General features: G+C 40.8%; 1 protein-coding gene across 2 annotated transcripts in view; it reads left to right on the forward strand.

Moving 5' to 3' along the window:
- The window catches only part of cdan1 (codanin 1), a 217,538-nt gene that overhangs the window by 146,171 nt on the left and 58,230 nt on the right, over nucleotides 1-13,137 (forward strand). For both annotated transcript variants that reach the window (XM_073040499.1, XM_073040500.1), the window contains exons 17-20: nucleotides 3,145-3,199; nucleotides 5,463-5,596; nucleotides 6,980-7,083; nucleotides 9,604-9,753. In XM_073040499.1, coding sequence (XP_072896600.1) covers nucleotides 3,145-3,199; nucleotides 5,463-5,596; nucleotides 6,980-7,083; nucleotides 9,604-9,753 — 443 coding nt within the window. The remainder of the gene's footprint in view (nucleotides 1-3,144; nucleotides 3,200-5,462; nucleotides 5,597-6,979; nucleotides 7,084-9,603; nucleotides 9,754-13,137) is intronic.

Consider the following 13,137-nt stretch of genomic DNA (forward strand, 5'->3'; position numbering starts at 1 on the left):
AATTTGTTCTTTCATCTGAACTATTGGCATTATCTGTGAATGGGCAAATCCCTCAACTAACCTTGTGACAGCACATTGACCAGGAAACTGTCCATTTATTCTGACAGTTTGGTCTTTTCATTAATCCTGTTTAATATGTTATTCCTGATACTTTTGGTTTTTTCATGGAGCATTTTTTCATTGTTAGGATCTTGAATAGAATTATAAAGAGTTGGAAGAACTTTGGGTATTTGAAAAGATAGGAACAACTTGGTATATGAGAGGATAAATATGGAAGTGACTTGAGTGTCTTGAATGACTCAAAATAAGTGGTTGGCCATTCATGGGACAGAGCTGAAGATATTTCAAGAGAAAGATCTATGGATGTTTGGATATTAAGGAAATTAAGCAACACAAAGGTAAAAGTGGCACTGAGGTAGAAGTTCAGACTTAGCTGACTGAATGGTATCACAGCAAAATGGCCTAATCCTTTTATATTTTTATGTAATTAATTCAATGTTCTTTTATCCCTATCAAAATAATAATAACTTTTGTTTTGACCTCTTTTTTAAAATTGTTGGTTGCCAAGTCTATTAGATTCAGAGGTAAAACTGATCATTCTGCTTCTGGGTTTAGGATTCTGGTGTTTTAAAATCCAAAGTTATCAACTTGTTTTCAGAATTGTTGTAAGTTTTTATTTGGTAGGATTGACCATTCATTCTTGGAAGAGCAAAAGAGTCTTTATTTTGCACATCAGCAGATAGATAATGGATCTAGTGGATATAAAACATAGAAACATAGAAAACCTACAGCACAATACAGGCCCTTTGACCCACAAAGTTGCGCTGAACATGTCCCAACCTTAGAAATTACTAGGCTTACCCATAGCCCTCTATTTTACTAAGCTCCATGTATCTATCTAAAAGTCTCTTAAAAGACCCTATCATATCCACCTCCATCACCATTGCCGGCAGCCCAATCCATGCACTCACCACTCTCTGAGTAAAAAAAAACCCACCCCTGACGTCTCCTCTGTACCTGCTCCCCAGCAACTTAAACCTGTGTCCTCATGTGGCAACCATTTCAGCCCTGGGAAAAAGCCTCTGACTATCCACACGATCAATGCCTTTCATCATCTTATACACCTAGGTCACCTCTCATCCTCCATTGCTCCAAGGAGAAAAGGCCGAGTTCACTCAACCTATTCTCTTAAGGCATGCTCCCCAATCCAGCAACATCCTTGTAAATCTCCTCTGCACCCTTTCGATGGCTTCCACATCCTTCCTGTAGTGAGGCAGCTAGAACTGAGTTCAGTACTCCCAAGTGGGGACTGACCAGGGTCCTATATAGCTGCAACATTATCTCTTGGCTCTTAAATTCAGTTCCACGATTGATGAAGGCCAATACACCATACACCTTCTTAACCACAGAGTCAACCTGCGCAGCTGCTTTGAGCGTCCAATGGACTTGGACCCCAAGATCCCTCTGATCCTCCACACTGCCAAGAGTCTTACCACTAATACTATATTGTGCCATCATATTTGACCTACCAAAATGAACCACCTCACACTTATCTGGGTTGAACTCCATCTGCCACTTCTCAGCCCAGTTTTGCATCCTATCAATGTCCTGCTCTAACCTCTGACAGCCCTCCACACAATATACAACATCTCCAACCTTTGTGTCATCAACAAACTTACTAACCCATCCCTCCACTTCCTCATCCAGGTCATTTATAAAAATCAGGAAGAGTAAGGGTCCCAGAACAGATCCCTGAGGCACCCCACTGGTGACCGACCTCCATGCAGAATATGACCCGTCTACAACCACTCTTTGCCTTCTGTGGGCAAGCCAGTTCTGAATCCACAAAGCAATGTCCTATTGGATCCCATGCCTACCTAGACTACTACTCCTCTCAATTCCTCTGTGTCTGCTGCATCTGCTCTTAGGATGAACCTTTTCATTCTAGAACAAAGGAAATGTCTTCCTTTTTCAAAGCAAGGGGCTTCCCTTTTTCCACCATCAACATTGTCCTCAACTTCATCTCTTCCATTTCACGTACGTCTGCTCTTACCCCATCCTCCCACCACACTACCAGGGTAGGGTTCCTCTTGTCCTCACCAGCCTCCGCATCCAGCACATAATTCTCCAAAATGTCTGCCACCTCCAACTGGATCCCACCCCCAAACACACCTTTCCCTCCCCCACCCCACTTTTTGCTTTGCATGGGGATTGCTCCCTGTGGGACTCTCTTGTCCATTTGTCCCCCACTAATCTCCCTCCTGGCACTTATTCTTGCCAGAACAAGTGCTACACCTGCCCCTATACCTCCTCCTTCACTGCCATTCAGGCCCCAAACAGTCATTCCGGGTGAAGCAACACTTCACCTGTGAGTCTTTTGGGGTCATATACTCCAAATATTCATTTTTCCCGGTGTGAGCTCTTGAATATCAGTGAGACCCACTGTAGATTGGGAGACCACTTCACCGAGCATCCAAGCTCTGTGCGCCAGAATAAGTGGGATCTCCCATTGACCACCCATTTTAATTCCACTTCCCATACCCATTCAAATATGTCCATCCATGGCCTCTTCTACTATCGGGTGAAGGCCACACTTATATCGGAGGAGCAACACCTTATATGCCATTTGGTAGCCTCCAACCTAATGGCATGAACATTGATTTCTCAAACTTCCAGTAATGCTCCCCTTCAAAATTTCCCAAACCCTTACCCCCCTCTCATGTTATTTCCTTTTCTGCCCATCACTTTCCACTGGTGCTTCTTCCACCCCCCCACCAACCTTTTTTCTTTCTTCCCTGGCCTTCTGTCTCTTTCACCAATCACCAAAACTTCCCAGCTCTTCAGTTCATCCCTGCCCCTCAAGTTTCACCTATCACCTGGTGTTTCTCTTCTCCCTGGCCTTCCTCAGCATTTTTTCTCCAGTCCTGTGAATGGTTTCGGGCCAAAACGTTGACTGTACTTTATTCCATAGATGCTGCCTGGCCTGCTGAGTTCCTCCAGCATTTTGTATGCATTGTAATAGATAAGAAATCAAGTTCAGTTACAAAATTACAAAGACACCAAGGTGCCTATCAAATACAATTGCATATCCTCTGTGGGTGAAGCATTCTTGATACTGATGTCTTGATCTTCCCTAATTTTTAGGATTCTGTTCCATTGGTTGACCAGCAGCTGTTCTATCTCTGTTGCCCCTATTTGTGTGAGTATATTCCATATGGTTTGGGGGGTGTGCAGTGAACTATTTAATGGTGGAAATACACCTCAAATCTTTTTGGCTGAAAATTGCAGAATCAAGAGACATTTCCTGAAAATAGTTTTTCTAAGAATAATTGAGGGAGGTATCTGAGAACTATTACATTGTTTTTGATGTAATAAATGTTGAACTGACCAACCTAAAGAATTTAGTATGGGAATGCAAGAAATGCAGCATTTAATTAAACAGATATATCAGGGTCATTTAATTCCAGTGCTAAAATAATTTGTTGTTAGATATTATGAAATAAAAGCAGAAAAGATTGAAAGTTAGGTTCCATTTGTGAAGGTAGAAACAGTTACCATTTTAGGTTCACTGTATTTTTTTATCAGAGCTGCTTTGAATGCAAGGTAATTGACATAGAAAATAAAGAACATGGAATGGAACAGTAACAATGCAGGAACAGTCCCATCAGCCACAGTGTGCAAAAGTAATTAAACTAGTAATTATATACCTGATTAAGCCAATCCATTCTGCCTACATAATGTCCATTCTCTATATGTATATTCACGTGCCTTTTAAGAGCCTCTTAAATGCTTCTGTTGTGCAGGATTTGCTTCCACCACTATCGATGGCAGTGTATTCCAGGCCCACCACTCTCTATAAAACAACAATAACAGCAACAACTTGCCCTGAATATCTCCTCTTAAACTTACCACCTCTCACTTAAAATGCATGCCTTCTAGTACTAAGCCTTTCAGCCCTGGGGAGAAAGGTACTAACTATCTGCTTTATCTATACCTCTCAATCTTACTAACTTTGATTAGGTTTCCGTCAGTTCCAGTGGATCCAGAGAAAGTAACCCAGGTTTGTTCAACCTCTCCTTGTCGCACATGCTCTGTAATCCAGGCAGTATCCTGATAAACCTCTTCTGCATCTGCTCCAAAGCCTCAACACCCTTCCTTTTATGCGGCAACACAATTCTCCAAATGTAGACTAACCTGAGATTCATAAAGGTGCAGCATAACTTCCTGATTTTTGAACTCAATGCCTCAACTAATCAGCATACCATCAACCACCTTTACCACCCTATAAACCACTTTCAGGGATTATAGACTTTGATCCAAAGATAACTGTACATTAACACTGTTAAGTGTTTTGTACTGTCTTCTGAGATTTGATCTCCCAAAGTGCAACACCTCACTCTTGTCTGGTTTGAATTCCCATCTGCCATTTCTCCACTCTTATTCGCAACTAATCAATATCCCTGTGTGTCCTTTGGATATCTTCTATGTTACAGTGTGACTAATCGTTATATTGTCTGAAAACTTGCTGACCCACCTATTTACACCCAGATCATTTATATACATCACCTAAAGTAGTGGTCCCACTCTGGATCCTCGCAGAGCACCACTCGTCACAGACTTCCATCCTGAATAAGACCCATCAACCACTACTTTCTGTCTTCTATGACAAGCCAATTCTGAATCCAAATGGCAAAGTCACTGTAGATCCTATGTATCTCAATTCTCTGGATGAGCCTCACATGAGGGACCTTATCAAATACCTTTCTAAAATTAACATGGGCAACATCCTCGGCTCTGCCTTCATCAATCACCTTTGTCAATTCCTCAAAAAAACTCAATTCAGATATTGGATCTGGAGATGTCATAATCAAGAGGTTCTTCAGACATAAATCTCTGGTTACGACTGTCGTATTAGGTGTTCAGAAGAAATAAATAAAAGTAACAACTTTTAAGGAAGGAATAGATCAAAGAAAACAAAAGTTGCGACTATCTTATACTAAAAACTAGATAAAGGACATTCCATTCGCAAAGATTAACCTGTGAAATAAGTTCTGTGTGATACTGACTGATACGTGCCCTGTACAATCACACTATTCCCAATAATGTGAGGCCAGGGTTGCCATGGTGATAAACTGTTGGCAAAGTCACAATAAGGGCAGTTAAAGAGAAAATAAACAAGTGGACATATTAAAGGTGTGGTATACAGGCTAGGGGAATGTGATAGAGGCTAAGTTAGTGGAGATAGAAGAACTGAGCAACTATTATAGACAGATAACCTATGGTTGTGATGTAATCAGACAGTGAGTTACTGAAATTGTTGAATTCGACGTCAGGTGTGGAAGGCCAGAATGAGCTCAAATGGAAGAACAAATCTCGTTCCTCAAGTTTGTGTTTGGCCTTGTGTAATTTCTATCTGCTATTTATGTTAATTAATCTTAATCATGATATTTCACATGTTACAGGTGAGTTACGCAAGCTGTTGGCTTCCTACGTAGCTGGTAATGGGATAAAAAATGGAGGATATATGAGAAAGATCACACCAACTTCAGCAGAGCCTACAGTACCAGCTTTAGCACAATCGCAGCAGAGACTCCAGGTAATGCTTTCCTGGAGTGAAACAAAAGCACGTGTAAGGAATTGGCCCATAGACTCTACTCCATTGTTCAGCATAACCATATAACATATAACCATATAACAATTACAGCACAGAAACAGGCCGTCTCAGCCCTTCTAGTCCGTGCCGACGCTTACTCTCACCTAGTCCCACTGGCCCGCTCTCTGCCCATAACCCTCCAATCCTTTCCTTTCCATATACCTATCCAATTTTACTTTAAATGACAATATCGAACCACTTCTACTGGAAGCTCATTCCACACAGCTACCATTCTCTGAGTAAAGAAATTCCCCCTCGTGTTACCTTTAAACTTTTGTCCCCTAACTCTCAAATCATGTCCTCTTGTTTGAATCTCCCCTACTCTCGATGGAAAAAGCCTATCCACGTCAACTCAATCTATCCCCCTCATTATTTTAAATACCTCTATCAAGTCCCCCCTCATAGCTATATAATCATAGCTATTCCAATGTTGGCCTCAATACCAGTCTCCTACTTGGCTCCTATCCTCTTGACTCCTTTGTAGTTTTAGGCATCTCTCTGCTTTCCTTGAAAACATTGAGCAACTCTCACCACATCTCGGGTGAACAGATTCAAAGAGTTACTCAAGAGAACGAATTTCTCCTCATCTCATCCTAGATTAAGTGAAACCTCGCCTCCCCGCCCCCCCCCCCCCCCGCACAACCCTGAGTACTAGGCAGCTCACAGAAGGAACATACACCCAACATCCACCTGTCAAACATCCTCAGAATCTTGTATGTTTCAATAAGATCACTTCCACTTATTTCTTCTGAACTCAAATGAGTAGGCTCACTTAATTAATGGAGTAGCCAGAATACAACTGATGGCTTTCTGCATGAAATATTTTGTATATTGCTTTTTACATTACTTTAATTCTTAATGCCTCAGATTGACTGCCATTCATTTCATTCTAAAAAAGGTACTTTTCTTTCCAGCTCCCTAATCTATACTCCACTTATCTTAATCCTTGATAAGTTTGCATTATTGCTGTTGGTGGAAGATTTGGAGGCTGGTGTCTTCTGTCACCTTGCTCATGCTTGGATCTGTCATTTTCCCAGAAACCTGATGGTACTTAGTATTTCAAGTACTTCCTCAAATCACCTCACAAGTCAGTGATGGCCTCGTTCTGGTCTCCATGATCTGTTCTCAAACTTGCTGCAGCAACTGTTAAGTACAGAGGCTCAGTGACAAGTGTGTTCTGCAAGGGCTTTCTATTATGTAGATGGTGAATAAGCTATTACAGCAAGCACACCACTCAGCAGTGGAGTAATGGATATTAAGTGTGTTATAAACTAAAGGTGAAGAATTTTGAACTGCATCATTAATAATTTTTTGTTTCTTCTATAGACAGAGTTGGAGGAGGCCTTTTTTCACAATCAACCCCCATCACTTCGCAAAACAGTTGAGTTTGTGGCAGAAAGAGTTGGATCTAATTGCGTGAAGCATATCAAGTAAGACCAATGAAACAGTTAAATTAGCAGCAAATCATAAACACAAGAGCAATACACAAGATGCTGGAGGAATTCTAAGTCGGGCAGTATCTGTTGGAGAGGAATAAATAGTTGACAGTTCAGGCTGAGACACTTTGTCAGTTCTGGACAGGGTTGGGGGGGCGGAGGGGAAGGAGGACAAGCTGGTGAGGTGGGTGGGGGAGGATTATAAAATAAGAAACAGGAGAATAGGTAGAAGAGATAAAGGGCTGAAGAAGAGGAATTTGATAGGAGAGGACATTAGACCACGGAAGAAACAAAGGAGCGGAACCCAAGGGAGGCGATGGGCAGGTGAAGAAAAGTGAAGGAGTAAGAGGGTAACCAGAATTGGGAATGGGGAAAGAAATAAAGGGGAGGGGGAGAGATTACCAGAAGTTTGCCATCAAATTTGGAGGCTGTCCTGATGCATTATGAGGTGTTGCTCCTCAAAACTGCTTTTGGCCTCATTGTAGCAGTGAAAAGGTAATGGACTGATGTGTCAGAATGGGAATGGAAAAGTAGCCTTACTTTAAAATTATATTCATTTGTTAAGGTATCCTTTATTAATGTAACCCACATTCCTTGGAACTCTACAGCTTTTTGTCAGAAGGTCAGGATGGAAACACTGGCATCTAAAATGATGAGTTGAGGTAAAAGCAGTGAGCATGTTAGATGAGCTGCAGGTGGCCACTGAGCAAACTGCTACAACCTTGGGGGATAAAATGCTTTATTTAATTAGCCAGCACCTCTATTATTCACCACTTGCACACATACAGTGCCCAGATATTTGTTCCTCTGTTCTTTTCCACATGGCTGTCAGGTTCTTCCTACCAAAATGTGCAACCTGACACTAAAAAGGACATTAGTCAATTGTTTGCCTGTACTACACTTTTATTAATGGTTTTGTTATAGTTTTCACTGTATTACAGAAATGTACTTCCATTGTGTTACTCCAAACTATTTACCATTCTTGAAAACAACAGTAGGAGAAAATCAAAAAATGGCAGGTTTTAGAAATCTGAAAATAAATCAAACTGCTTGAAACACACAGCAGGTTTGGGAGGAATATATAAAAGGAAGCAAATATCTCTGATAGGATGAGACTAAATGGGTTCAGGGAGATTATAATTATACTTTATTGTCTGTGTGTTTTACTAAAAGCATGCCAATGTTATAAGAAACATGTATAAAATGGTCAGAATCTTACCCAGTGCTGGGAGTCTAAAACTATAGAGCACAAGTTTAAAGTAAGAGGGAAGAACTTAAAGGAGATCTAAGGCATACGTTTTTCACACATAGGGCAATGTATGAAAAGGTATTTGGTCAAGTACTTGGATAGGAAAAACATAGAGAATACAGGCATAATGTGGGGATTTGGTTATGGTCAGCATGAAAGAGGAAGGTGGAAAGGATTGTTTCTGTGTTGTGTCATTCTTTGAAACACCATTTATGGAGTGAGAAGCACAAAGTATTTCAGGTTGAAACCACTGTTATGCAGGAAAAAGCGATGGGTGAGTCATGAGAGATTATAGGCAGAAAAGTGATGAAGCTAGATGTCAAGGCAGTGAAAACAGTCTCCTCTTCTGGGCACTGGACAAAAAAATGAGACTGAGTCCTCGTGGCAGTGAAGCTTGAATTTTGTTGAAATAGATCTGGACTCCAAGCACTGCATTAGGAAATTGCAGGAGTTATAGTTCTTGATTTGAAAGTTTTCAGAATACTATAAATCACCAACTGTATAGTAGATAGAGAAATGGACTCTTGTTTGTCAGTAGTTCTAGGGAGTGGGCATTACTTGAAGTCTAGGTTAAGTTGGAAATCACTCTGTACACAAAGTCAGATAAAAATTTAGAACTTTAAATCAGCAGGTCGAGCAGGATCTGTGAGAGGAAAGAAATTGTTGAAGTTTTGGATCAACCCTCCCTGTATCAGGTCTCATGTTTGGGATTAATGTTTGTTAACCAAAGATATTGAGGAATTTGGGGCACTTGGTTACATATCTCACAAGCAGTACAATGCATTGTTTTTTTTTAGTGATATTGCGAGATTGATATTTGCCAAGGCAGGAGGAGATTTGTGTCTTTTATAATTACTAACAAATCTAGACTGTTCTCAGTTTAAGGTCGTATCTGAAAGGTGATGACGTAATATTACAGGAGTGATGGTTATCTAGAATGAGCTGCTAGAGGAGGTGATAGAGGCAAATACAGTTACAATGTTTAATAGGCATTTGGAGAGGTACCGAGGAAAGCAGTGGAGTCCTACAGGCCTAATACAGGAAAATTAGGTTAGTGGACTTGGACATCTGGTTGGCATGGATGAGCTGATTGAAAGGGTCATTTCTGTGACCTTACCACAGCATTGCAGGACAGGCCTTATCATCTTGAAGGTGACTTGAAATCAGAGAGTTAGTTTGATAAGTTTTGGGAGTCCATTTTTGTTTTGTGTAAACAAATAACAGTAAAAGTAAAACTAAATGATAGCCTTTACTCCCTTTCCTAGGGCGACACTGGTGTCTGAGCTGGTCAGATGTGGGATAGCAATGCTGCAGAGTGAAATGAAGAATGAGGAATCCAACCTGCCCAAACTACTTGAAGCTGTTACCCACCAGCTCTGCGAAGAAGGCAGGCAGGCAGTAGCCAAAGGCAGGGAGTAAGTGTCTATGTGATTTGAATAGTGACACCTTGGCTGATGTTGTGTGTGTTTGCTGAGCAGCTAATATTTCCTGCTTTGAAAGGGGAATTGTGACCAAAATTAAATCATTTTGCAGAACAGTCCAAATTGCAATTTGAGGCCTACCCAGCTGCTGGCAGGACTTGCATGAATGGAGAAATTTGTCTTCTGAGTCTTTCCATTTTATGCTACTTCAACGTATGACAGTCTGGAGTGTATTCCCTGGAAAGGCATTGGAATCGGTCGCAGTTCTCAAAAAATCATTGGATATAGACTTTAAAATTGATTATTTTAAGTTTTTATGTATTTTTTTTTTAAAAAGGGCCAAGTGTCTAACTAGTTAAACTTTTCAAGGGATTGGGCACAGTTGTGTCTTCTGCTGTATAATTCGAAAAACCCTTACACTAGAACAGGAGTTCCAGCTTGGGGTCCATGTGCCCCTTGCTTAATGGTATTGGTCCATGGTATAAAAAAAGGTTAGGAACCCCTGCGTCCTAGAAGATTCAGCCTTTCATATGTGAGGTGTAGCCCAATTTCCTTTCCCTTCCCTTGGAGAAATAGTCTTAAGGATGTGTTCAACTAAATAGTTAAGAATCTCTTGAAGGCCAATAGAAAAGCTGCAGATAAGACCATAAGATATAGGAGCAGAATTAGGTCATTCAGCACATCGAGTCTGCTCTGCCATTCAATCATGGCTGATTTATTATCCCTCTCAACCCCATTCTCCTGTCTTCTCCCCGTAACCTTTAGCGCTCTACTTATTAAGAACCTTTGCTTTAAATATACTGAATGACTTGGCCTTCACAGCTGTCTGTGACAACGAATTCCGCAGATTCACCACCTTCTGACTAAAGGAATTCCTACTCATCGCTGTTCTAAAGGGATGACCTTTTATTCTGAAGCTGTGGTGCTTGTCTCACTCAATATAGGAAACATACTATCCATGAACTATCGAGGCCTTTCAATATTCAATAGGCTTCAGTGAGAACCCTCTCATTCTTGTAAATTCCAGTGAGTATAGACCCAGAACCAATAAATACTACTCATATGTTAACCCTTTTATTCCCAGGATCATTCTTGTGAACCTCATCTTGAGCTTCTCCAGTGCCAACACATCCTTTCCGACAGCTGCTCACAGTACTCTCAAGTGCATTCTGACCAGCGCATTTTGAAGCCTCAGCATTACATCCTTGCTTTTATATTCTGGTCCTCCCAAAATGTATGCTAACATTGCAATTGTCTTCCTTACTACTGACTCAACCTGCAAGTTAACCTTTAAGGAATCCTACACGAGGACTGCAAAACCCCTTGGCACCTCTGATTTTTGAATTTTCTTCCTGTTTAGAAAATAGTCTGTGCCTTTATTGCTTCTACCAAAGTACATGACCATACACTTCCTGACATTGTATTCCACCTGCCACTTCTTTGTCCATTCACTTAATCTAATACCTTATGCAAACTCCCTGTTTCTTCAACATTGCCTGCCTCTCCATCTTTCTTCATATAGTCTTCAAACCTGGCCACGAAGCCATCAATTTCATTGTTTAAATCATTGACATATAATGTGAAAAGAAGTGGTACCAACCTCAGCCCTTTCGGAACATCTCACCAGCAGCCAACCAGAAAAGGTCACCTTTATTCCCACTCTTTGCCTCCTGCCAGTCTAGTATCTTTCTTGTAGTACCATAGGGTCCAATTTTGTGTAGCAGCTTCATGTGCAGCACTTTGTCAAAGGTTTTATGAAAATCAAGTAAGCAAATCCACTGACTCTCCTTCGTCTAGCCTGCCTGTTATTTCCTCAAAGAATCTCAACGAATTTAGGTAACCATGCAAACTTTGGCATATTTTATCATGTGCCTTCAAGTACTCTAAAACCCCATCCATAATAATCAGCTCCAACATTTTGCCAACCACTGGTCAGCCTATAATATCCTTTCTTTTGCCTCTCTACCTTGTGAAAGAGTGGAGTGACATTTCCAGTCCTCTGGAACCATTCCAGAATCCATTCATTCTTGAAAAATCGCTACTAATGCCTTCACAATCCCTTCAAGTAGCTCTTTCAGAATCCTGAAGCGTAGTCCTTCTCCTCCAGGTGACCTTCAGGCCTTTCAGCTTCCCAAGTACCTTCTCCTTGGTAATAGTAACTAAACTCATGTCTACCCCTCATATTCTTGAAATTCTGGCAATGCAAAATTCTTAATTCAGTTTGTCCACCACATCATGTGCTCTTTATTACCCCTCCAGTATCACTTTGCAATGGCTGGATATCTATTCTTTACTGTTTCCCTCCTTTACTGTTTATACATCTAAAAAGGGTTTCAACGTTTTAGAAAAGATAGAGAGGGAAAGCTGCTCATTGCGTTACTGGCATCAGCCTACCCACCGTAAAGGACATACCGTAGATTCCGGATTATAAGCCGCTACTTTTTTCCCACATTTTGAACAGCTTTGAACTCTGCGGCCTTTAATCCAGAGCGGCTAATACATGGTTTTTTTTCATGCCGCCTCGTAAACATTTTGCCTCGTAACAGTAGACCAATAAAATTGATGAGTAGTTCACAGAGGTCCAATGAAATTGTACGATAAATCAAGCGCACTTTCACAATTAAATTATTGTAAATCAGTCATTTGTACTCACCCTCATCAACATGGAAAATACTCGAAGAAAAGCAAGACCCGAGCGCGTCAGACCCGATTAGACCCGATCGCGTTACGCAAGCGCGTCAGACCCGATTAGACCCGATCGCGTTACGCAAGCGCGTCAGACCCGAGCGAAAACGCTGCTTTTAAGTTAAAGTCGATCAATAACTTTTCCTGGTAGGCTGCAGTATATATATTTTTACCAGTCGCTAGGAGATATTGGAATGTTGTTCGTGCTGTTCAGTAAAAAAGTATATGCAACGTAATTTGTGTTACCGATACGTATGTATATTTAAAAGTAGCGGTGCGGCCTAAAATCCGGTGCGGCCTTTACAATTAAAAAATTGATTTTATTTCTAAAATTAGAGCCAGCGGCTTTTAATCAGGTGCGCTCTGTAGTCCGGAATCTACGGTATATACAATACGATGCCAGTAAAGTGCCAACAACATCATGAAGAATCCTACACACCCTGCTCATGGACTGTTTGTCCCATTCCCACCAGTGAAGAGGCTGTGTAACATCCATACCAGGACCACTGACTAAAAAACATTTACTTTTCCTGAGCAGTAAAACTTATCAAACCCTTCACCTACTAACTCTTTTCACTATTTTTTATTTTTGTACTGCCCAGTGTCAGTTTATGGACAGACAATCTATATATATAAGCTATCTTATGTATTTATATTTATTATGTGCTTTTTAAAAGTATTATTGTGTTCTTT

The sequence above is a fragment of the Hemitrygon akajei genome, chromosome 3 (genome assembly GCF_048418815.1).
Source record: "Hemitrygon akajei chromosome 3, sHemAka1.3, whole genome shotgun sequence".
Lineage (NCBI taxonomy): Eukaryota > Metazoa > Chordata > Chondrichthyes > Myliobatiformes > Dasyatidae > Hemitrygon > Hemitrygon akajei.